At 46.0% G+C, this 26730-nt stretch overlaps 1 protein-coding gene across 1 annotated transcript in view; it reads left to right on the forward strand.

Moving 5' to 3' along the window:
• The window catches only part of FASN (fatty acid synthase), a 180040-nt gene that overhangs the window by 55833 nt on the left and 97477 nt on the right, over positions 1-26730 (forward strand). Inside the window, exons 3-11 of the mRNA XM_085617568.1 lie at positions 4897-5049; positions 7895-8068; positions 8740-8940; positions 11788-11910; positions 12184-12299; positions 16478-16612; positions 20032-20494; positions 20824-21011; positions 25215-25404. Of these exons, the coding sequence (XP_085473694.1) occupies positions 4897-5049; positions 7895-8068; positions 8740-8940; positions 11788-11910; positions 12184-12299; positions 16478-16612; positions 20032-20494; positions 20824-21011; positions 25215-25404 (1743 nt within the window). The remainder of the gene's footprint in view (positions 1-4896; positions 5050-7894; positions 8069-8739; positions 8941-11787; positions 11911-12183; positions 12300-16477; positions 16613-20031; positions 20495-20823; positions 21012-25214; positions 25405-26730) is intronic.

Here is a 26730-nt window from a genome sequence, read left to right on the forward strand (position 1 = left end):
AAGTGAGGTGTATATACGGGGGGTGGCCATGGCAAAACACTCGGGGGTACTCCGATCCATTAGGCAGAGGCTGTCGTCACTGGAGCGAGATATCGGTGTACTGGAGTCCCGTCAGTTAGCGGGAGATGGCGATAATGTTGAAAGCGACCTGAAGGACTTATTACGGGACTATCAGGAAGCAGCGGATAGTGAGGTGAAACATATGGGCAAATATGCCACTGCGCGTATCTATGGTGAGGGGGACCGACCGGGTTCGGTCCTGGCCCGCATGTTAAAAGCCAAACGCAGTAAAACATCGATCACTGCAATCCGATCAGAAGGGGGTGACCTGCTTACGGAGGATGATGACATTGCAAATAGATTTCAACAATACTACATGGAACTGTACACATCGCGCTCGTCAGACATGGAAGACAAAATAACAGACTACTTAGAACACATTAAACTTTCTTTCCTATCTAATGCGCATAGAGAGTTCCTAATGTTGCCCATTGAAAAAGATGAGATTTTGGAGGCATTGATGGGGATGCGGTCAGCTAGTGCTCCGGGTACAGACGACCTCACTGTCAACTTCTATAAGTCCTTTATTGATATACTGCTCCCTCACATTTCCACGTTATTTGATGATATGTGTGTGACGGGCGTGATGCCACAGTCTATGAGAGAAGCAATAGAAGCAATGTTGGTCGCTATTCCCAAGCCTAGTAAACCTCTTGAGGAGTGCAGCTCGTACCGGCCGCTTTCCCTTCTAAATGTGGACACCGAGCTTTATGCAAAGTCTTGGCCAACCGTCTGACCCTGCTAGCACCGGAACTGGTAGCTCCGGAACAGGCGGGGTTCATACCGGACAGGAACCTCACTTACAATTTACGTACAGTATATGGAACTATGCAACATGTTCGACAGGACACGAAAGCTATGGCGATGTTTTTAGATATGGAAAAAGCTTTTGATTTGGTAGAGTGGCCTTATATGCGGCACGTGCTTATGAGAATGGGTCTCGGCCCTGTCTTTTTGCAACTGATTGGAGTGCTGTACAATGCCCCATCGGCTCGCATACGGCTGGGGAATCTAGTCACGGACGCCATACCTAAGTCTAAGGGAACCCGGCAGGGATGCCCCTTGTCACTGACACTATATGCCCTGATTGCCGAACCCTTGGCGTGCGCTCTTCGAGAATATCATAGTCATAGAGGTGTACAATTCCCTACTGATAGTATCGTGATTTCAACGTATGCGGACGACACATTGCTCTATGTTAGAGATCCGGAAAACAACCTCTTGCCGGTCCTCAGAGAGGTGGTGCACTTAGGGGCATTGTCTGGATTACGGGTCAATTGGTCGAAATCCATAGCCTTCCCACTCACCTCAGCCACTACGAACTTCGAGATGGAATACCCCCTGCAATGGACTGATGACTCGGTCAGGTACCTTAGCATCAGGTTACATACAGACTCGGAAATCGTGTTTCGGGAGAACTACGGTACAGCTGTCACCAAACTAGAGGAAGACATTGAAACGTGGATTAGACTACCGCTGTCTCTAATGGGCAGAATCTGTATTATGAAGATGGTGGTGTTGCCCAGGTTCCTATTTTTATTTGTAAATATTCCAATAGTGCTACCCCGCTCCTTTTTTGCAAGATTGACTAAATGATTAATAAAACTGGCTTGGGCTGGCAAGCAGGCACGGGTGCAGTGGAGGGTGCTCACGCTGCCATACCAACTGGGAGGCCTTGGCACACCAGACCTTGAGTTGTACCATACAGCAGCACAGGGAGCGCAGGTGCACTGTTGGATTCATGGTGAGGACATTCCGTTCCTTAGGCTTGAAAAGATATTTTCTCTTGAGCCGGTAGATCGCAGGACAGGAATATTAGACTCCCTCAACTCACCACGGCATGCTTGGCACTGCTTACTACAGCAGCAAGCGGGGGCACTGTTATATTCTCCAGAAATGCCAATTAATTGGATGGTCTGGCTGGCCCCCTGTAGAGACGGTGGAGTCCTACAAGCATTGCAAGCGCTTGATCTGAACAAAGCAGGGGATCTGCTCTTGGGAGGCGTTGCGAAGAAGTGGGATGAGGTCGCGGTTCCTGCAGAATCCCCCACGGTATTGCAGAGATTCCAGTTCCACAGAGTGCTTAGGGCACTGCACCTCCAGAAATACAGGAATTGACATATCTAATCAAAACTAAGTCCCCCCGCAAAATTGTTTCCAACATATACAGGATGGCTATGTCCCACAGGGCAAGCCAGTACACGAGGGCCAGGCTAGCCTGGCAACGCGAACTGGACATACTGATAGATGACGCCATGTGGTATTACTGCTGCAACAACACAAAACGGATCTCCTTGCACGGTAAACATAGACTCGTACACTTCAAATACATCAACAGAGTGTATTACACGCCGGAGAGGCTACATAGATATGGGCTTAGAGAAGAGGCGTCATGTGACAGATGTCATTCCCCGCACGCGGATATCATACACATGGCATGGAACTGCCCGGGCGTTGCCTGGTACTGGGGAAAGGTATTTCTTGAATTAAGCAAAATAGTAGACCTGGCGATCCCCCCCTAATCCGGCTATGGCACTGCTGGGTCATTCCAAAACATTACCGAAAGCTATCCGCCGATTAGTTGACATGGGGTTATTAATGGCTAAACGCAGAGTAGCAATGTGTTGGATGAGGGGTCCCCTGCTCACAGTGTCGCAGTGGTCACACGATGTACTTTATTGTTATAAACAATCGGAGAACTTTAGTGAGCTGCCCCCCCTAGGAATAGACCGAAGAATTTCTGGGGGTTATAAACTACATATGTGAATAGCAAAGGAGAGGGCTCTACAGAGCAAGCGCCGATAGAGCCGGTAGTTGGTTCTAACATTCCAGTTCAGTAGTGGGTTCTGCTTAGTTCAGCCCTAGGAAATCGGACATATGGCATTGACGACTGGGGTGGGTGGTTAGATGACATCTGGGATGTTTAGTTGGTGGGAAAGGGCGTTGCTCAGTAGCGGTATGGTTGTTCCAAGTTCTGTGACTAGGCCATAATCTTACCAATGGTAGGGATCCTGATAGTGGTGTGTAGTGCTGACATATCCTTGTTCGTTGTAGGGTAGGAATAAGGTTGTTTAAGCGCTGTTGCGCAGCACAGGCCTATGACACGATGTTGACAGTCATAATTACATAATGTGACACTGCTCAGCCTCCGGGATGTGGGCTATAAAGCTGTGTAGTATGAAGAATAAGGCTGAGCTGCCGGCCCCAGGGTTGTAGGGGTATAGCTGTGTAATCCAGTGATTGTTTCATAATAAATATAAAAAATCTGAAAAAAAAAAAAGGAGCAGACTGTGAAGTTGGCTGCTGTGAATGCCCTTGATGAAGCCTTTCAGCGGCCTTCACTCACTCCCCTTCTCTTTTGATTGGCACTATGTTCATGTAGTTTGTCTAAATTGCCTTGTGTTTTTTGTTTGGTTCCATGTGTTAATTATGCTGTTCACGCTTGAGTTTTTAAAACGCACTCTCTTGGCTGATGGATTATTTAGAAGGGTTTGTTTAAAGCTGCTTACTTTTTCTAAACTGATTTAAGCATTCCTCAGTCTGTTTTTCTTTTATACAGTTGAATAACCGGATATTAGGTTACACTGCAAACGTATTCTTAGCGTGGTTCCTCCTTCACATGTTTATTTAATGCCATCATTACATTTGATTTCGGTTCCTCTTGTCCTCTAGTTGTCCTTTTTTAATGCAGCCCGACAATTACCGTTTTCACTTGCTACTGTTGAACATTGGGCATCAAACACATTGTCTACATTTCATTTACCCCTCTCCAAGATGGCCGTCTAACACAAGCCTTCTTCTGCTTTAACATTTGTAGAGAGACATCTTGCCTGCAGCCGCCTGGCTTTTGCAGGATCCATGCACAGCACAGCTGTTTCCTAACCCTAGGTAGCCCTAGACCTCAAACAAACTGTCAGGAAGGCCCACGTGTACATTATCTGTGATTTCTCGTATTCCAAGGCGCCTAGTCCCGGGAGTCCCTAGTTCCTACTGAGCTAGCTCTGCTGAAGTGTCTTTGGTGAACAGGGCTATGTGTGACTGTGGGTCTGTGCGCTTTGATGCATGTATGCTTATTGGTCCGTGTCCAGGAGCGACTTTAGTCTCTAAGATTTTCTGAGAAAGGGTGATTGTGGGTGTATTGGATTGAGTGTGTCCATATGTTGTGCACCTGTGTGCGAAAACACATTACAAATGCAAAACCTGTTGACTTAGTCAGTGCTGCTTTTTACACAGACATCTGCATGTTTGAAAAATATCTTGAGAGCACATGGCAGCCTGAACTAGAAGGTACACCGCTGCTGGGTGATTGTGCTGTGACGTCAGCGGTTCAAGCCACTGACGTTTATGCCACAGCCTCACAGGTGACGAGCATCATATGCTCCATAAACCACAATGCTTTTTTGTTTTCCATTTTGAATGGCAAAAATTGTAATTGACAGCCGGGTTTAAAGTCCGGGCTAAAAGCCTGAGAGCGTGCCCACCACGCAGGAAAAAAACCCAGAAGATGCACCGGAGCTCCACGCATGTCACACAACCCAGGCTTTTGTGTCTCACACCGAAACTGGGTCTTCTGTCTCATTAGCACGTACAGCAACCACTTTCTGCCTCTCTGACGCCAAACGCTCTTTCCATGCCTGGGGTGTTCTTCACAGAGGGGCTAAAGATTGAATGGGCAGGTGGTTTTCACTTGCCTGCTCCCGCCTGAGGTTTTAGTCACAGCCGTGGGCGGTGTGTGAAGGTGGCCGTCAGTGTTGACATCGTCTGCCTGAGCTCTCCTGCGTTGATAAGGAGCTGGTCTGTCAGTGTGTGTTTATATGCACATGTCTCCTGTTTTAGGACTCTATGGGCTTCCTCTGCGAAATGGGAAACTTAAAGACATCAGCAAATTCGACGCATCCTTTTTCGGAGTCCACCCAAAGCAGGCTCACACCATGGACCCGCAGCTGCGCCTCCTGCTGGAGATGTCCTATGAAGCCATCCTGGATGGAGGTAAGCAGATGACACGTGGCAGCGACAGGTGAGGAACATGGGCCTGGTGAAGGCCCCTCGGGGTAAGCGTGAAGGTGAAACACACGGTGCTGCAGAGGCCTGTTAGGATTCATAGGGCGGAAGTAGACTGCACCAGCTGCGGGGAGGCCTCCGTGGTGAGGACTGTGAGAGGGGAGACATATTGTGATGTAGGCAGGCCTCTCGGTGCGACCCTGGTGAAGTCATCCCATGGTGAAGAGTGAATGTAAGCCGTGTGCTTCTGGGGAGAGGGCTCACAGAGTTTACTGTCGGCGGGGAGCAGGAAGGTGCAGTGGAAAGGGCTCACAGAGTTTTAGGTTGGAGGTGAGCAGCAAAGTGCGTGAAAAGGCCTCCGAGGGTTTACCAGAATACAGAGATTCTGCAGGGTGTTGTGAATAGGCTCTCAGACCTTAGGATATGGAGGTGAGAGGCAACATGCAGGCGAGAGAGCCACACGGGTTCATGGCTAACACCCCTCTTGATCACTGCCAGTCTAGGCTCTTTCAAAGGAACCCTACACAAAGAGCGCGGCTCATGGCACGACAGTGAGGGGGGATGGGAGTCTGTGTATGTAATGCAACCATGGTTCTGGTTGCAGTGTATAGTGGGGTTCTAGTACTGCAGCACAGCCACAGACCGGCACCCCAGTTACAGTGATCAGGGGGCCTACTACTGCCGGCTCCTCAGTTACAGTGATGGGGGAGGGGTTGCAGCACTGCAGTACAGGTGTAATGTTGGCTCCTCAGTTACAGTGATGGGGAGGGGTTGCAGCACTGCAGTACTGCTGTACTATCGGCTCCTCAGTTACAGTGATGGGGGAGGGGTTGCAGCACTGCAATACTGATGTAGTATCGGCTCCTCAGTTACAGTGATGGGAAGGGGTTGCAGCACTGCAGTACAGGTGTAGTATCGGCTCCTCAGTTACAGTGATGGGGAGGGGTTGCAGCACTGCAGTACAGGTGTAATGTTGGCTCCTCAGTTACAGTGATGGGGAGGGGTTGCAGCACTGCAGTACTGCTGTAGTATCGGCTCCTCAGTTACAGTGATGGGGGAGGGGTTCCAGCACTGCAGTACTGCTGTAGTATCGGCTCCTCAGTTACAGTGATGGGGGAGGGGTTGCAGCACTGCAGTACTGCTATACTATCGGCTCCTCAGTTACAGTGATAGGGGAGGGGTTCCAGCACTGCAGTACTGCTGTACTATCGGCTCCTCAGTTACAGTGATGGGGGAGGGGTTGCAGCACTGCAGTACTGCTATACTATCGGCTCCTCAGTTACAGTGATAGGGGAGGGGTTGCAGCACTGCAGTACTGCTGTACTATCGGCTCCTCAGTTACAGTGATGGGGGAGGGGTTGCAGCACTGCAATACTGCTGTAGTATCGGCTCCTCAGTTACAGTGATGGGGGAGGGGTTGCAGCACTGCAGTACTGCTGTAGTATCGGCTCCTCAGTTACAGTGATGGGGAGGGGTTGCAGCACTGCAGTACAGGTGTAATGTTGGCTCCTCAGTTACAGTGATGGGGAGGGGTTGCAGCACCGCAGTACTGCTGTAGTATCGGCTCCTCAGTTACAGTGATGGGGGAGGGGTTGCAGCACTGCAGTACTGCTGTACTATCGGCTCCTCAGTTACAGTGATAGGGGAGGGGTTCCAGCACTGCAGTACTGCTGTACTATCGGCTCCTCAGTTACAGTGATGGGGGAGGGGTTGCAGCACTGCAGTACTGCTATACTATCGGCTCCTCAGTTACAGTGATGGGGGAGGGGTTGCAGCACTGCAGTACTGCTGTACTATCGGCTCCTCAGTTACAGTGATGGGGAGGGGTTGCAGCACTGCAGTACTGCTGTACTATCGGCTCCTCAGTTACAGTGATGGGGAGGGGTTGCAGCACTGCAGTACAGCTGTAATGTTGGCTCCTCAGTCACAGTGATGGGGAGGGGTTGCAGCACCGCAGTACTGCTGTAGTATCGGCTCCTCAGTTACAGTGATGGGGAGGGGTTGCAGCACTGCAATACTGCTGTAGTATCGGCTCCTCAGTTACAGTGATGGGGGAGGGGTTGCAGCACTGCAGTACTGCTGTAGTATCGGCTCCTCAGTTACAGTGATGGGGGAGGGGTTGCAGCACTGCAATACTGCTGTAGTATCGGCTCCTCAGTTACAGTGATGGGGGAGGGGTTGCAGCACTGCAGTACTGCTGTAGTATCGGCTCCTCAGTTACAGTGATGGGGGAGGGGTTCCAGCACTGCAGTACAGCCGTAGTATGGGCTCCTCAGTAACAGTTATGGGGGGGAGGGGTTCCAGCACTGCAGTACAGCTGTAGTATGGGCTCCTCGGTTACACTGATGGGGGGAGGGGTTCCAGCACTGTAGTACAGCTGTATTATCGCCTCCGCAGTTACGGAGATGGGGACGGGGGGAATCCAGCACTGCAGTGCAGCTATAATATCGGCTCCTTGGTTACAGTTATCAGGACAGGGAGGTTCTAGTACAATGATTTGAGAGACCGAGTGTACCCAGTAATCCCACCTCAAAGACGTTTTAATGCCAGGGCATCGATTCAGGACTAACATTTATTGAAACCGCTTTCATGGATGGCACAGCAAGTCTTACATTATTGTCATCAATAATCTTCAGTAGATTTCTTTTCAAAGATAGTAGTTTTATCCGGCTTTGTCCCACTCAGTGCAATGCGCAGAGGAGAAATCACCTGAAGTGCCTGACATAGGTGCCCAGCTGAGATGCATGGCCAGTAGTGCAAGGCAGAGCCCACTGGATGCTATTTCAGAAGTCTCCACCAGTTCTAACCTGACGTCTCACGTCTCTTTTACCAGGCATCAATCCGACCCTCCTCCGAGGGACTAACACTGGGGTCTGGGTGGGCGTCAGTGGCTCCGAGGCAGGAGAAGCATTTAGCAGAGACCCTGAGGAGCTGCTGGGCTACAGCATGACCGGTTGCCAGCGCGCCATGTTTGCCAACAGGATCTCCTACTTCTTTGACTTCAAAGGTAGGTTCCCAGTGGTCACTTGCTCAAAGTACAGGGTATGGCTGTGTTAATAAATATATTTGCTTTTTTACACATTATTTGGCAACAGAATTGTTGTATTATCTTAAAATACAGTCCTGGAAAGGCCACTTAGGCCTCCCGTCTCCGTACATAATGAGTCACTATTGTTGACCTTGTTTTCTAATGTAGTGAAACAGAAAATCAGTCTGTGATGTCATCATTGTGCGACCATCTTTTTGGTTTCCTGATTTAGAGGGAGCCAAGCAGGTGGGTTGAATCACTTAGTTCCAAAGGTATTTCTATCATCCAGAATCCATCTCGGCCAATCAGGAGGCAGCATGTCACTAACCATTTTAGGGTTACTTATGGTCTCGTTCTAAGACTTTGGGCCTGATTCCGATCTTGGTGGGCAGGGTTACTCTGTCACAAACGTGACGGATATCCCGGTTGCCAAATTGCGATTCCATTAAATCCTATGGAACCTGTAATACGGCGGACGGTATATCTGTCACGTTTGTGACGGAGTATCCCATCTGCCAAGATCTAAATCAGGCCCTTTTTTTTTGTTTGAACGGTAGGTCAGCTGTCTGTGGGGTGCAAATAAGTAGCATTGCAAGGAAGGTCCATCCATCAGTCATCAAATAAACGTTCTATTCTTTTGTGCTCTCTAGGTCCCAGCCTGGCCATCGACACAGCTTGCTCATCCAGCCTCTTGGCTCTTGAGAACGCCTTCAAAGCCATCCACCACGGAGAGTGCGACTCAGCCATTGTAGGGGGAGTGAACTTGTTGTGCAAGCCAAATACATCTGTGCAGTTCATGAAGCTGGGCATGCTCAGTCCGGATGGCGCGTGCAAGTCCTTTGATGCCTCAGGTAATGATTAAGCAACAACATTTGTAGAGCCCGTTTATGTGAAAAGTGAAGATTAACACTTCGCGCACAGGACTCAAAGGTAGAACAGCCTCTAATACCCCTGAAAGATCCACACAGACTCAAGCCTATCTGGAAGAACCACACTATAACACTTGAATACCTTAGGAAAAGCCTCAAACTCATATCAGGACCCAAATGGCAGGTCTGCACTTTGACCTGTGAACTCCCATCTGGTAGAAGCACACACCTGCCCAGGAGAGCTCTGTAGTATTCTAATGTTATGGATTTTTTTCTTCTATATTATCTCCTATGTTATCATGGAGAGCATATACGTTTTTCACGGGTTGTCCCTTGTTAATGGTGGGGGCAGGACGTTGAGTTTTAGTCTCTTTAGTCCACACGACTTGTCTCCTTACATGGAGAGTACTTACTTAAGATTGTTGGCCCCTTTTTAAGTTGGGGGCAGGATATTGGGTTTTAGTCCCTTTGGTCCACATGACTTGTCTCCTTACATGGAGAACTTACATCTTGACATTTATTTTTCCTTATTAGAGGAGGGGGATGGGTATTCTGTATCCTTCTTGTCTTTAGTTCCTTACTCTCTCGTGATGCGGTGTTCCCGTCATCCCTGGGTCTGGGCTTTAGAATCTGATTTAAATAGTTCATTTCCACTTTATGATGCGGGCTGTGTTTCCTTCATCCCTGGGCTGTGGACTATTTACAATTGCTGTACTTTTATGTTTTTAGTTTATTGAATGGTTTCGTTATTCTTCTGTTCAATATGGAAGAGGTAACGTAGTATTCTGATGTTATGGTTTTTCTCCCATGTTATCCCGTCCCTAGCTCCTCAGCCTGTGTGAGTGTCCTGAGTGGAATGTTGGTGTGTGGGCTATGAGTGGAATGCTTGAGTGTCTGGATGAGTGGATGGGGCTGAGCAGCTAGCAGGCTGCTCCTGGTGGGGCTGCCCTACAGCACTTGTACACCTGCTGATGAAGATTTATACTACTTGTTTACTTACCTGAATAAACCTACTTCGATTACATCATACCAGCGTGTCTTCTTTACTACAAGGTCCATACTGCTCCTTGCATCTTTAAAGAAGCTGTCCTTAACTCTGGCAACCCGACAAGCGAAAAAACACAAAGCAACGCAATACCTGAGACAATGGGACATAGAATTGTTGCTTCATTGAGATTTGGACCGGGTTCATAATGGTCAGCTTCTGAACTTAGCTTTGAGGCAAACATAAATGGAGAGAAACCACCTTGTCTTGCAACTCTTGAGTAGAGGCACATAACCCCAACACTAGCAAACCGCTAGACTTCAGCACCGACTTCACAATTAAGAGGCACAGAACTCACCGACTGCATTACATGCTGGTGCATTCAGACTTTTTCAGCTACGACATGGATCAAAAAGCTCCGCTTTTTATGTGATTTCACAGGGCTTATTAGCTAAAGCACCAGATTAGGACTGCTCTCTTCAAGGAACATCTCAATAGTGAATGATGAGCACCCTGGGACCCCAGCTCCTCTGGCCTCTAACGCTCAGCAAGGAGGAAAATCCCCCCTTCCTCTCCACGATCCTTAATCGATGCACACCCTATGAGTACAAGATACAGTGCGCCATAGTTGCCTAGATAGGGCTACCCATTATATTATTAGATACATCCCTATCTATAGAGTCAACCTTATTACCTCTGCATGAAACTGCATTACTTGTCAGCCTAGGTTTAACTAAGAGCGCACAGTCAGTAGCCTAAATTGACGCAAGTGAGAGGCAGTCCTTTACTGTCAACATTCATTGCAGATGGATCACTAGCATATATAATATTACATTTCACATTTATTACGAGGGCTAAGTGTGGATTGTTCACCTGATGGGAGCAGCTTCAGTAAGTATTTATATTCTCTCTTTAAACATCTCCTTAATATAAATTCAGAAAGACTCAAACACATTTGCAGGCTGTTCACAACAGTAAATATACAATGTGTAGATTTAATACTGTTAAATTTACACTTACACTTTTGAGTTACTCTATTACTTTGGACTATTCACAAAATTCCGATGGAGTCAAATTTGTAAGTGTAAAGTTACTGTCGCAGTAGTAAGTCCATCACCACACATGAGCAACCACTGATGCTGCAACACCCTCCCATAGAAAATAATGGAGGTGGGGATTTGAAATAGCACCCCCACAGGAAATAATGTTAAATTAAAAGAGAGAGAGAGAGAGAGAGAGAGAGAGAGAGAGAGAGAGAGAGAGAGAGTAGAACACATACAAATCTACTCTTTGTGCCACTCAGCACTATTTGAATAAGCATTGGTAAAGGCAATAATTTGTATCTCAATAGTCTAACATACAACCCTGGCTTGGAGCTGCCAGAGCTACAGTCTATACGTCATGCAAATATTAGTATATATGTGTAAGTCAAGTCCCTGAAGAGTACTGACCAAAGCTGCTTAGAGCGTTTACTTTTATTTATTAATTCCTTTAACTTCAACTTGCATAGAATTTTTATTTACCAACCATGTCTCTCTCCTTCCCATTCTCTCTTTCTTTTTGCCTCTCTGTCATCTCTGTGCTCCTTTCTTCCACGACCTCTTTCTCATCTCCCCGCTTTTGTATTACCATTTTCACTCTAATCTGCCTTACTTGTCTCTTCTTGTCCCACCTTACGCTTCTCCTTTCGTGTCGCACGTTTCCATTTGACTCTGTTGTGTAATTGCTCTTCGCCTCCTGTCTCTACCGTCACTGTATATCCCGCTCCTACCTCTCCCTGTTCCTGTCACTTCCCATTTCGGTCCCTTCCCACACGTTTACCTCCTATGCTTCCTCTTTCCTAGGCAATGGATACTGTCGGTCTGAGGCAGTGGTTGCAATCTTGTTGACAAAGAAATCCATGGCCAAGCGAGTGTACGCAACAGTGGTGAACGCGGGGAGTAACACTGATGGCTACAAAGAACAAGGTGAGTCAGAGTGGTAGGGCTAGGGACTGCAGTGTGGAGGGGTCTGTGAGAGTGACAAAAAGTCTGTCAGAAAGCTATTTGTTCCTATTGAGAGTGTGTGTACACACATACACACAGCCACACACTCACACACTCACACTTTTCATTGTGGTCAATATGGGCAAGATTTTCGGCCTCTAAGAGAGACTTTGTGGAGTGTTGAATAGAGGGAGTTGTTGAATGTCTCTGTAGGACCAAGAGGGACACTGATGTAGCTACTTTGTGTTTTCTCAGGTGTAACGTTCCCTTCTGGAGAGATGCAACGCCAGCTCGTCAGCGCGCTCTACAGAGAGGCCCAAATCTCACCGCAGGACGTTGAGTATGTAGAGGCCCACGGCACTGGCACTAAGGTGAGCGAGACAGACACTTGTGCATGGTTATCACCAAGTGGAGCTAAAGCTCATTCCAGCAACCAGCAGTAGGCTGTCACTAGTCTGAGCTCGTGGGGGGCAGGCTTCTGCTCAGCATGGCTGGTGCTTGGTTGGCACGGAATAGTCACGGTGCCGTGTGTTAGCAGCACTGATGCTGAGCAGGACAGTGATATGCGGGGCTGGAGAGATGGATGTGCATCGACCAGAGCTGGTCATGCTGAGGACTGATGCTGTATAGAACTGCGGCTCAGGCTGGGAGGCTGGTGCTGAGAATGCACAGCAGAGCTGCGGCTGAGCAGGTCTGGTGCTGAGCATCTCTGGGCCTGTTCATTATATGTGTTAACATCATGATGGGCTTCCCTGCACTATTCCCAAACAGAAATAGTTAAACACTCCCTTTGAGTGCAACAACAGGTAATTAATATCAAATATTGAGCAGGAACGTCACCCCACTCCCCCATATACTAAATATCAAAAGAAATCTGTAAACAAAAAGTTCAAGCAAATGCATAAAGTTCCAACAATAAAGCTCTTAAATCCCCCCCACCTTTCATAACCACTCATTTACTGTGTATTCCGCAGTGTAGTGCTCAGACTGAGGGAATAAGCCACCAAAGTACATGTGACTAGCCTGGAGTAGACCTGGCCCTGTACTCTAGATTGAAATGTCTTCCATGTCCTCTTCACTGGTGCCTTTGTTTGTCCTCTTTCTTTGTTGACACCTGGTTTTACCTAGGGCACCTGTGTCCCCCTCGCCTCTAGCCACTTCTCCCTTTTTCCATACCCCTCTCCTCTATCCCTTCCCTTTACTGCATGCATCTGTCCCCTGCACTGGCCAACCCCCCTTTCATCTTCAAGCTCTTCAATTCTCCTTCTGTTGAGGCTCTTGCCCTTTCTCTCCCTGGTCTCCTGTTCTGAATCTCGCCCCATTCCAGTGGTGTGACACAAAGGATGGGGCCCCCTGCAGAACGTGAAGAGGGGCCCCTGAGTCTCACATAACTCACAGATGTTCCTTAGCCTTGAGCTGAATGGGGGAGCCCCAGTAGGGTTGAGGGACCACTGAAGGGTTGGGGGAACCACTGGCACTGCACCGCAGGGGCCTGTTTTAGTTCGCCCCTGTGCCTTCCTGCTTTCCTCCAGCCTTGTGCATCCAGTGCTTAATGTGTAACAGAATGAAGTCTTGGGGCCTAATCTCTGCTCCAGCGGTGCTGATGAAAATCGACGTGCCAAATACCAAAGCTGCATAATGGTCAATTCTCCTCAGGACTTTTTGACCACTACCAGACACTGCTTTCACTTTTGTCTCGCTGTTGCAGGCTCCTGCTATCTCCCTTTGTGGCCGTTTTTCTGTCTTTCTCTTCCTCCTTCTTTGCTGTTTGTGTGTTTTTCTTCCTGTTGCTCACTGTCAATATCTGATGAGAAACATAAGTGCCAGTCCCCTAAAAATGAGAGCCGCTGGGGCCCACTGGCAACCACCGGCTCAAATTAAACACTATCTGGAACACGTTAGAACTCCACTTTGACAAACCCATTGACCTTGTGCAGCCGGGAATTAGAACACCAATTGAGTGCCTTGGATGGGATCACCTAAAGGTAACCTGGGTAGGCTGGTATTATCTCGCTTCAAAATGAAATTAGGAAGATTTCGCCTGTACCCCGAGGCAGTAAGCTAATGGACACACTGGGTTAACTAACACATTTTGCAAAAATGAAAGTGACACAGAGGTATGAAATACGAGTGAGGGGGAAGAATCTTGGGACAGGCTTCTGTAGTCTTTTGTGGCAAAAGCAAACAAAAATAAAGTCCAAGTAAGCTCAGAGGTTTCTTTGTTGCCAAGGCCACTCTTGGAAAATGTCATCAGTTCTGTGAAGCACATAACAAAGTGAACCGTTCCTCCGTCCGAACGCCCACTCCTTGTTAATCACATTTCAGACAATCGAGGCTTCTTTCATCATCCTACTCGTGCCCTTCAGTTCTTTCTCATTGCTTACCAGCTAAGTTCAGCTGAGATGTTCAGGCAGCTTTCAATAACTCACAAATCATTAGCGGGACTAACAAAATGTGGAATAATGCTGACACATCCCACACTGGATTTCAGTTTGCTGCACTAGAATTGGTAGGGATTGCTGGAGCTTAGTATCCCAAACTGTGGGTGACTGGCAGAGCTGATCAGCCGGAGTACCTATGGTACAGTACCGCTGGCCTCTTTTCCTGTCAAACTCTACATCCCACGGCAGCACATGTGGTGTCCTTTCCAACAAGAGAACACTCCACAGGTTTGTGGCTGTGTCTTCCCTTGGTTTGTTTATATTACCAGGCATGAGGCCATGTTTACCAGTTGAGTCATAGACCCAGGTGGAATCTACATTACATCAGGGAAGAGAGCCTCATATTTCTGGATCACAGTCAACCCTGTTCTCTTTAAGCTCTGTGATCTCATGTATGACAAATGGACCACAATCACTCAACTGGCTCGCCATAACCAGCAGCGTTAGAGTACACTTCTCCAATGTTACTCTTTTCTCATCAAACTGGATTTTCACCTCTCTGTCAATTCAAACATACCATGTGCAGTCTCACGGGGCTCAGCACTTTGTCACACTTTCTAGTCTCCATGTGATTTTCTGGGTGAACTTCACCAGCAACTACATCCTGGGTTTCCACATGTACGCAACAATGCATATGTAGACATCAGGATAGCCAGCGATGCTGCTGGTTCTTGACTCATCGTGGGCAGTCTCTCACATCCTAAAACATGGAGGCATAAGAACGGGTGCCATCTACACACCTATAGGACTTAGAATCTACTGCTGGGAATGGGAGTCCCCACCACACACTATTTTTTAATAATCAGTCTTTCATGGACCGAATTCTCTTTTTGACTTTCTCACAAAGTACTCATAAGGTTGGAGTAACTATTGACATTGGTTTGTCTCCACTTCCTGTCTCTAATTTCTCAGGTCAACAATGTCGCAAAGAATGCACTATTCTATCTTATCTTTGCATCTTCTGCAGAGTCCTGCCTCTGTTTCTCCTGTCATAATAGATCACTTCCCTCTTCTCAACCGTTATTTCATAAATTATTGTATTGACAAACATAGCACCTCCTCTGTTGTGATGTTGTCCAATTGGCAACATATTCAAAGTCATGCAGAACATCTAATAAACTGAGAGTCTTTGATCACATGTTCCTCAGCTGGTGACCCTCAACCGATGTCAGACAAGCACTTCAAGACCATAACTCAAGGTGCAAGCCCCTTCATAATCGACCACCAACTATCTCACCAACTGATCGCACCACATCAACTGTCGAGCCAAATAAGCTGACTGCTCAAAAGAGACTCTCAAAATATTTGGTGATATACAGCTGTTTTGAGTGTAGAACCTGACATGTTGAAATCTCTTCTCTTTGTTGTCCTTCGTCTAACCTCTTGAGCTCCACGCTTAATCTTCTTGCATGGGTAAAATCACCTAATCCCTCTCCATCCCCGTAAGTGCAATGAGGTGGCCATTTGCTATCATGAGTACTATCCAAAAGCAATATATAAAATAAAACTGAAATCCATATCCTCTTCTGTCACATTGCCACTTTTTATGGGTGCCTAGGGCCATTGCGGGGTAAACATCTAACTTATGGCATTGTTTCCTAGTGAAAATAATAGAAAAAAGAAAATAGCAAAGAATTGTGTCTGAAAAATAAAATGGGCACAGAGGGGGCATTTAAGACTTACAATAGTTCTTGAAAAGATCCACCAATCACTGTGAATCCCTTAACCTCTGCTCAGTAAAAGGACAACGTGCAAACAGCAAAGAATATACACACCAAGTACAAGCACAACCACAAATCCAGCTACCACTGGTCACCTCTTGCTACCTGTTTCTCTTTCTGTATAGGTGACAATCCCCACTATAAAACTGCATTAACCAATCAGATTAGCACCTTTTGGGGAATTCCACTCCATTCAATTTATAAGGCTTCTTCATCTTTCCATCTGTCTGAATTCCTCCTTCCCTCTTCTTTGGTTCCTCGTATACTCCTTTCTTGCTAGACTTGCCCCCATCCTCTGGTGCCCATTTGCTTATGCCAGTAAGTGCTTTGTATACATCTGAGGCTTCGGTCCGACTTGTTCATTAAATCTGTTTCTTGTTCCCTCAGGTTGGCGATCCTCAAGAAGTGAATGGAATTGTCAATGTTTTCTGTCAATCGGAGCGGGAACCATTGCTGATTGGGTCCACCAAGTCCAACATGGGCCACCCAGAACCTGCCTCTGGGCTTGCAGCATTGGCCAAGGTATAGTAATCTTAGAACATCATAGTTACCATGTGATGCTTTCGTGTGAACAGCTGCTGGCATCTCAGTGTCATTGAGTGTTTCAGTTAATGAGTTGGAGGAGAAATGATCTAGAAGAGCTCATCTGTTAGTGGTGTACCATGCACCATGAAGTGCTCTACCTACAGCAAATGTCAGAATGATGTACGTTCAGTGCATGCTCTGCGGCAGCACTCAATACTACCCTGGAACCACGAAACATGTTAATTTGCAACAGGTGTGGGAGTGGCATAGACAACTTAAGATGCACACATTTTCTCAGTTGTGTAAGGGGAAGGGGTATCACTGTTTACTTGGATCCATGTGTGAATATTCTTCAGCAATACTAAGGAGGTATTGCTTCTTCTAGGCGTAACTCTCTAATGCACTTGTAGTACCGAGGGGTGATTTAGATGTATGGGACTGCATTCGCACATTCTGCCTATCTGATTCTACTCCACCTTGAAGGGAGGAAGAAGAAAGCCATTAGGAACGTACATGGTTTTATCTTTGCTGCAAAGGGTGCTCTTTTTTTTTTATAGATATCTTTTAATTAAACATAAACATTAACATTCGGCAAAGCAACGTGCACTTACATGGCAAGGATACATATAGCGATAACATTTAGACACTATTGGAGCTGGGACATATATCGATCGCCGAGAAGGCTTCAAGGAGACTAAGGTTCATCCTCCGAGGGAACCACAGGGGCCACACCAATATCTCCTAGGTAGGCATTCCACTTACACCACACAGCGGACCACTTCTTAGGGCATCTCCGTGCTACATAGACCATTTTCTCCCTGAAAATACGCCAATCTATGTTCTTTTTCCAGGAGGCCAGAGTCAGTGGGCTACCCGCCCCCCACATTTGTATTATATCACGTTTGGCCACCATTGCACTCAGAGTAGCCCAGAGCCTCTCCATGCCTGTCAAATCAGTGGGTTCCCACACATTAAGGAGACATCTTTTAGCCTCCGGGCGAATGTCTTTATGCAGTACTTCCCGCATTACCTCATGTATCTCCTGCCAATACTCCTGTATCTGCTCACATTCCCAGAGTATGTGCAGGAAGGTGCCCACTTGACCACAGCGTCGTCTGCAATCCCCTCCTCTCCCCTCCCCATATGAACCAGCTGGGGCCCAGTGATGTACGTTCTATGCAATATTTTAAGTTGGACCAGTCGTAGCCGAGCTGAAATGGCCACCTCTCGGAGCGAGGCCACCACCTCTCGCCATTCCTCGTCGTCAATCTCAAGGCCATCTCTTTCACAACACTCACGTAAACGTTCAAGGGGATCCGGGTATTGTTGATCAGTTTTTTTATAGGTTAATGAAATTGCTTTCTGTGGAAGATATCCATCGAGCAACACAATAACATTTTCAACACTTAACATCATACAAATATGGCATTCAGAACAATTTAATTCAAAGACAATTTTGAGATATTTGTTTAGATTTTTTGTCAGTTTTCCTGATCAACAGTGAGGCACCTCTATAACACAAATCTTCCTTTGTGTGTACAGCTCTTTTTTAAAAAATTCACTGAAAGATTGTGGTTTTGACTAGCATTTAGAGTTATCACGTTTCACTTAATTACAAACATTTCTGTTTCGTATGATAAAACAATGTCTGTGACTCATTATTAATGTGTGGGCATATCTGCTGCCACTTGGCCTTGTGTCAGCAAGCGTACCATCAGCCATGATGTTTTACCCAAAGTACACTAATTTCCTGGTTTCACTGTTCCTAGTAAGCCTCTGGCAGGACTATCTGAAGGGGATCCTGCTCACACGGGTGCAGGTGGCAGCTATGTTGTAGTTGTACACAATTGTTAACTTGCCTTCTGCCATGATTATGACATTCAGAGATACCTACGTTTGGAAGTCAACAGCATCATACATGATAGGGCTCTTAGACACATTCTTCTATTGGGAACGTTGATTTGACAAAAGTCACCGTTTGTGACGTGACGTCACTTAAGAACTATAGCCTCCAAATATTGACTCTCGTTTTCCCTGCACCATTCAAGATGGCTGCTCCGTGGCTCTGCTTTTCCTGGTTTTGTCGTACCGCTGCTCATTGTCTCCCAGAGTGCTGACTGCCCCACTTGAATGAGTGTATGCCGCGTCTTAGAGTCGAAACTCTCACCTGCTTTTATGGTATCTTTACGACTTTAATCTTTACAGCCAGACTCCACTGATCCTTGCTTTCCGGGTTCTCGTTTTTTTTTGTCTGGCAATCTTTCCCTCTGAAAACACAGTTTACAATGGCAATTGCTACTGCAGTGGCATTTGGTTTATCTCTATTGTCTAATCTCAGTGTGTTTTCTGCACTCAAGAACCTTCCGATGGCTCCTGTTCAAGAGCGTGAACCCGTGCATACGCCCCTGGACGCCCAGCACTTTGTTTTCGTTTTTTTTGTGTTTTCTGGCATGCTCCACTTTTTGCCTGCTAATGTATGTTACGTTTGATTAATGAAACGCATCCCAACATGAAAACGCGTAATCTGATTCCTTCCCAAAGTCACAGTGATTCATTTAATAATGATAAAATCACCAAATATGCTTTAACTTCTAGTATAATGCATTGGAACCCCATATTCATTGCGTGCTTTGAAACCCTGCGTCTAGCACTGTAAAGGAATATCAGGGCGCCCTCTATATGGCCTTTGTTTTCAGCTGTGCAGTAGGACAGGGGCCATCAGCCCCCTGAGCATCCCATCTAAAGCCCTTCCGGGTTAAAGAAGCCTCACTGAAACTGTGCATAGATGCCACGTGGGTCTGTGTGACTCCAGTTTTGTAGCCAACATCAATTTGATTGTTACGTCTTAAAGATTCATACTTAAAATAATAAAAGAGAGGCCAGACTGTAAGACCGAGAATGCAAAGCGTTGGTTAAGTCACTAGGACTGTCTGAAGGTGTTGCATGACGTTTGGCCTCTTGTAGCTTTGGCAGTGGACTGGGGCATCTTGGAGCGTTGGGGTGGCTTAGTGGACGAATGCATCCCCGGTGGGAATTTGTGTTTGATCCATTGTCACATGTTCGAATCCCAGTGGGTCCACACAGGTGTTCATTATTCAGAGGCCGTGCGTGTTACTGATAGACATGCTATGTATGAAACTGTTCTATTGAAGGAATCATCACTCTGCAAACGTACTAGGTCCTGGTGGACCAAACATTTATGCCTACATTCTTGAGAAGAGCAAAAACAAAAATCCTCTTGTGAATTTGGAAGCAGGTCTAATTTTGGTTCAGTGAATTAAAGGCTCATCTATGTCAAATGCATGATAGGAGGATTATAGGAGACAGGGAAGGCCTATTGTGAGGTGGTGCTAGAGTATCTAGGGATTGGTCAGAAATAACCATCCTCATTTACAAGTTGTGCTTCTCTGTTGCAGGTGGTCCTGTCCTTGGAACACGGATTGTGGGCTCCCAATATCCACTACAACACCCCAAACCCTGACATTCCTGCCTTGCTTGATGGTCGCATCCAGGTGGTCACAGAGCCAACTCCAGTTAAGGGTGGCATTGTTGGCATTAACTCATTTGGTTTTGGTGGATCGAACGTCCATGTCATCTTGAGACCTAATGAAAAGAAATCCCATGCATCTGAGGAGATGCTTCATCTTCCACGAATCGTCCAGGTTTGTGGCCGGACGCAGGAAGCCGTGGAATTGTTACTTGAGCAGGGCAAGAAACAGGAAAGGAACAATACCTTAGTGAATATGATAAATGACATTTCGGGGGCCCCAGTCTCTGCCATGCCTTACCGTGGTTTCACCTTGATCAACAGTGAGACTGACGTAAAAGAGATTCAACAGTGCCAGGCCAGCGGCCGGCCCCTCTGGTATATTTGTTCAGGTAAATATAATGGTAATGCCTTCTGATGAGCAACATCTGTGTCGGTGATAATATGGCTAATGCCCAACATTCCACCGGTGCAAGAGCTGAAGAGTCATTCTCTTGAAAGCACATTTCATTGTTGGGCTTCTCTGCTTCCACTATGATTACCCTATTCACAAAATGTTCCCCATCTTGTGGGCAATCGTGCATCTTTCAGAAAACTCGACAATTGGAGTCATTTTATGTAACGGTCTAGGGTTCCTGTAATACAACATAAGCCACCAGCATATTCTGTGTTCTGATTTATAGGAACACACCATGGTCTTTCTTTCTGTCTCCTTCTACAGGGATGGGCACGCAGTGGAAGGGGATGGGCCACAGTCTAATGAAGCTGGGGATTTTCCGTGAGTCCATCTTGCGCTCAGATAAGGCACTGACAGAGACTGGGCTGAAGGTGTCCGAACTGCTAATCAACGCAGACGAAAACACGTTTGAGGATACTGTCCATGCCTTCGTTGGACTTGCTGCTATTCAGGTGGATCACAGCATCACATTGTTTTCTTCTAGTATTCTTGCTGCACACTAAGAAAACTGCTTTGTAATGTAATGTGGTAGCATTGTGAACATTCCCTGGTGTGGCTAGACTTGTAATGGATAAAGTTGTTGAGCGTGTCCTATACAGTGTTTCTTGATGTGTACTGGGGCTTCATTGTGAAAGCCCTTTGTGTATCATCAAGAATGTTTTTGACATGAAAGGGGTTCTTGTTGTAAAGGTTCTCCGATGTCTGAATGCATCAGATTGAGAATGTTCTTTGATGTGCACTGGGGAATCATTGAGAAGTTAGCTGATGCATCAAAGGGTCTCATTGAGAAGGCTAGAGGATGCGCCCTTGGGAATCTCTGTTGTAGCAACAGGTGTCATTGGGAATGATCCCTGGTCTCGGTGTGCCCAACTCAAGTTTAGTACTTTGTGCCTCAGTGTCCTGAGAAATGTTTCTGTTGTATACATGGTTTACTTCAGAAGGTCTTCTGCAGTGCTCAGAGTTGTTACTGGAGGAAATGTTTTCATGGGTTATGATGCTTTTGGGAAAGTATTTTGTTTTTTTGCAAAGAGATATGAGTGTGGAAATGTGCTGATGGGTTATGGAATATCCTTATGATTGTTCTCAGTTGTGTTCTAGTGTATCCATGGAAATGCTCATTTCCTCATCGGAAGGTTTGTTGCTCTTCCTGGAGATCTCATTCAGGAGGTTTGCTGCCTTGAGCCAGATTATCCCTGGGAGTGTTTTTGGCAAAGGTGATTGATGTTCAAGGAAATGTTCGATATCCAGGGTTGCCCATGTTGTCTTGGGTTATCTCAAAGGTATTTGGCTCAGATACTAAATCCGAGGGTGCCCCTGTTGTAAAAGTTGTATTAGTTGCAAGACTGTGAGGTGGATCAGTCCTAATTCTGCCATGTTTGCACAGCTGGTCTCAGTGTGAGCATACAACATTCACTCTTGAAGAGACCAGATTGGTTATGCAAGGCTTTATGGTCCAACATAGCAGGGGTTTTACTCCGTGCTTAAAAGCTGCATACTCTCAGTACTATAGGAATGTTGTTATTAGCTGCTCAGAGGTTTCTTTCGGGTGCAAGTTCAATAACTCTGTTTTTCCGATATTTGGAACATGTGGAGAATAGCGCACTGTGAACCAATGAGACATACTTTCCTGCACTGGGCGCTGGTGCACTTGTTGACGTGTCACTGCTTTGTCTATGATACTCGGCAGTTTATAGAACTTATGATTCTTTTATCCATATGAAAGATTACAAGAAGAGAATTGTTATCCTTCATAACCACAGGCACCAGCAGCCCAATGAGTAAGAGCTTGGAGCAACAATATAGTGTTATGCAGTCTGTGCATCTCTTCAAAGCCTTTTATCCTTTTTGATTGTCCGATAGTCATTACCTGTGCGACACAGAAACACCCAAGTGTTTGCAGGAAGTCACACTACCTTTTGCTTGCTGATTGGAGGGCATTGATTTGCGAATGCTAACTCTTTATCAGAGGTTAATAAAACCTTGTAAAAGACATTTACTAGCACGGTTAAGTGTTTTCCAAAACCGAGGTTTGGAAAGAAAATCGTTGGCTCAGACACTGCTGAGACTGTATCTTGTTAAACCTAACATGCCAGTTCAAGGTAAAGTTTGCTCAATGCGGCCTCAGTAGGGTTCCGTGCTTTGGGATGCAATGGCTTCACGAATGTTAAATTCTTGCTCTAAGCTTATCCTTTATGTAGGTTTCTGTTTTCAGCTTTAATATCAGGAAGTGCAGTTTTACCTGGGAATTTTATAGCTGTGCATGGAGTATTCCATTGCATAATTTTGTACAGAGTCAATGTAGCGTGAGGGAGCTCAAAGAGGAAGAGAAGCCATCGGAAAGATAGAGAGAATAGAACAGAGAGGCAAGGGAGCATAATGTAACTACTGTTTTTTGCATGTATACATCTACTTTTCTTGTATAGCAGGCACAACATTACCTAGGTTACCATTACATCATTGTCAATCAATGTTTTAGGTGCTCTGTGATAGTTCTTTGCTATCAGCCTTAGTACGTTATGCTCCATTTTCTGTTAGTACTGTATGCATTTGCACATTTTGGTCCTCTCACCATGGGTTGCAGATTATTAATTGTTCCGGACTTCAATACCATGTAGTTATTAACTTCCTTATATGGATTTTTAGATTGACTGTGATAGTTCTCAGCTACCAGTTTTAGTATGCTGCTTCAATTTCCTAATGTACTGCATGCATTTGCTCTTTTTGTTTTTTTAAACGGTGTTTGTAGATTATTAATTGTTCTGGACTTTTAAAACATGCAGCTATAAATCTCGGTATTTGGATACACAACTTGTTGGTTGTCGTAACAAAGGTTTGGCTAACCTACAGTTAATGAATTTATATGCCTCCTTCTATTCTTTTTGTATTGTATGCGTTGCACTTTTATGGTTGTAATAACCAAAATAATGGTAATGATTGTTGTAATGTAATGTCATACCGGCTCTCAGGCGTTGCACGCAAGCCCCTCGTGGCTACAACAACAAGCTGAGGTGAAACATAAGAGGAAAAATGAGAGTGAGGCTTTGGGGAAGATGGAATAAGAGAGGCAAGATTGGAAATGTTTGTTTTCATGTTGCTGTAGCTCTAAGAAGATTGTTGATCACTCAGAGATGTTATACTCAGAATGTGTCCATAGCCGGGTAGAGGAATCATCGTTTTGAGGCACATGTGACATAGTTTACATTGGTCAATGGAAAGCCATTTCCTTTCATCAAGCATGATACAACATTTGATTTATTTAAAGGAAGTACAGATGTGGCCTGTGTAACCGTAAATGTTTTAAAAGTTGTATTCCCTGCTTTGTGCTGTTGCTACTCTACTTATATCTTGGGGCTGTTTGATATTATCTTGTAGGGCTTGCCAATTGTGAAATATGGTAGCACTGAAAGATTTCCATTCTGTAGAAGTGTCACGGTGAAAGGTCACTACACTGTCTTGGTGATCACTGCAATCTTTGATGTCGGAAGAGTGCTTCCTTGGGGTTAGAACTCGACCTGTCCAATTAAATCACAGACTGGAAGGGGCTGCCTTTTCTTTGGCCCTATTGGTTAGGTAAATGGTATGAGTGGTGTGAAAGTTAACAGAGTTCCTGTCTGATTTTTTTGTGTGCTTGGCCAGGTACAAGACTCGATCCCTGGTTCCTGTTGTATACTCGATTGGTATTTGAGTAACTCCTTGGTTCACCTTGTATGATTGGGCAGTATTGCACAGAGCATGTGCCATTTATATGTATGCTGTGGTGGTAGTTGATGCGGCCTGTTGCGTCTGTTCTTTGATGTGTTGGTGGATTCTCGTTTGTGTTGATTTGGTAGTTTAGATGGGTGCCTGGAGTCTGTATCCATAGTACTAGGCTTTGGAAGGTGGTCTCTTTTTATCTGAGGTGTGTTGGGAAGGATCTCCTTCTGTTATGTGCAAGGTGTGTTGGGAAGGATCTCTTTCTGTTATGTGCAAGGTGTGTTGGGAAGGATCTCTTTCTGTTATGTGCAGTGAAGCTGCTGGATGAGATAGGTTGTGGGTTTCTTTCATCTGATGTTGGATAGAGGTCCTTTGTTTCTGCCATGTGCTCAGGGTTTTTTGATGGGTTCCCTTATTTATTCTGTGTTTTGGCTTTTTATACACCCCCCTATTTTAGAAGTATGTTGTGTGGGTGTGATTTGCTTCGGTGGTGTGCATGGTTAGTATTTAATGTGGGTTGTTTGTTTCTGATGTGTGTTGCGATGATATTGGATGTGGTCCTTGATTTCTGTTGTTTTCATTGATGATATTGAATGAGGTTCCTTGGTCTTTGTTGTATGCTGCGTTGGTATTAAATGTGAAGCTATATATTCTCCAACAAGCTCACCTTTTATCAAAGTGTCCTTAAAGCTTTTTTGGTTGAATTGATAAGGTGTATGTTTGGATGGTATTTAATGGGGCACCTCTTTTTATTTTTTTGTATGGATGCATTCCTTAGTATGTTGTGCTTGTAATAAATGGAGTTGGGTATTTATGTTATGTGCCAAACTAATATTGGGTAGGTCTCCTAAGGCATGCAGCTTTATGGATTTCCTTCTGTGCATTAATAGTGGTATGTTGGATTCCCAAAGCTGCCCTCAATTCTGCTCTGTCTTGCTAATCTATTCTTGTTCCTTTGTCAGATTGCACAGATCGATATGCTAAGGGCAATGAAACTGGAACCTGATGGTATTGTTGGCCACTCCGTTGGAGAGCTGGCTTGTGGCTACGCAGACAGTTCCTTGAGTCATGAAGAGGCCATTCTTGCTGCCTACTGGAGAGGGCGCTGTATCAAAGAAGCCAAACTTCCACCGGGAGGCATGGCTGCTGTTGGTAAGCTACCCTTAGCTCTCTGCTTCGAGCTTTTGCTCTACCACATGTGACTTCTGTCCTCTTGTTCCTTTTAATCCTTTTAAGGTCATGTGTCTGTGCCAGGCCTCAACTCACCTCATATCACTCTGCACAAGCATTGGTATGTTATGTCCTCACGTCTGCTACGTATGGAACTGTACAATTGCTAAAAGCCATGTGATTATTTGCTGAAAAATTTGATTTTGGTTCATAAAACAAACCTCTCCCTTTTCTTATTGTGAGATTTCGCTAATAAAACCAGCCTCTAACCGATTTCATCAGCCACTGGGTTTTTGGAATATGTTTGCATGTTTGGAAGTAGGAGTCTTTCCAGTACCAGTTATTAGGGTTTGTGAATCCAGGTGTGGTTAGTGTCAGATATACATGGGGTGAAACTGGTGTCATATGCCGATGACACTCAGTTGATTGTCACCCTGAAGCAAAAGAGGGCAGGAACGGCATCTGATTTCAAGGTTTGCTTGGGTGAGCTTGCTAACTGGATGAAGTTCAGCTGCCTGCAGCTGAATGCGGGAAAGACGGAGGTGATGGTAGTTGGCAAGCAGTCCTCTATCTGGTCACATTTGTGGTGGCCGGAGGAGTTGGGACCTACTCCAACCCCCAAGGTCAAGGTCAAGAATTTGGGAGTATGGTTCGATGACACCCTCTCTTATGCAGAGCAGATATCAGCTGTGGCAGGAGCCTGCTTTGGTATTCTTAAAATGTTGCAAAATATCCAAGACCTTCTCCCACTAGACACCAAAAGAACCATTGTACAGGCCCTTGTTACGTCCCGTCTGGACTACTGTAACATCCTTTACCTAGGGGTAACTAAAATAAATCTGAACATCTTGCAGAAGGTTCAGAATGCTGCAGCTCGGCTAATTCTGAATATCCCTAGGTGGGCCTCGGGGGGGGGGGGCGGGGCGGCCTTGAGGGAATTACACAGGCTCCCTATACAGGCTAGAGTCACCTTTAAGGCCTTGTGTTTGGGCCATAGGATCCTCAACGAGAAAGGGCCAAGATTTCTGCGCCCCCTTCTCCCCGCATATAGACCTGCTCGGAACCTGAGGTCATTGGGCACAGCGAAGATAATTGTGCCTAAGGTGCAAAAGGTACAGGCAGGAGGCAGCTCCTTTGGCTTCCTTTTGGCTAAGGCCTGGAATGACCTACCTGTGGATTTAAGGACATGCCCATCGGAGACCCTGTTCCAGAAAAAACTAACAACCTGGCTCTTCCAGCGCCCCCCGGGGGCCAAAAGTAGGCCTCTTACTTCTTAGGGCCATAGGCTAGGGGAGGGGGTGGTTTCGG

The sequence above is a fragment of the Triturus cristatus genome, chromosome 7, assembly GCF_964204655.1.
Source record: "Triturus cristatus chromosome 7, aTriCri1.1, whole genome shotgun sequence".
NCBI classification, from domain to species: Eukaryota; Metazoa; Chordata; class Amphibia; order Caudata; family Salamandridae; genus Triturus; species Triturus cristatus.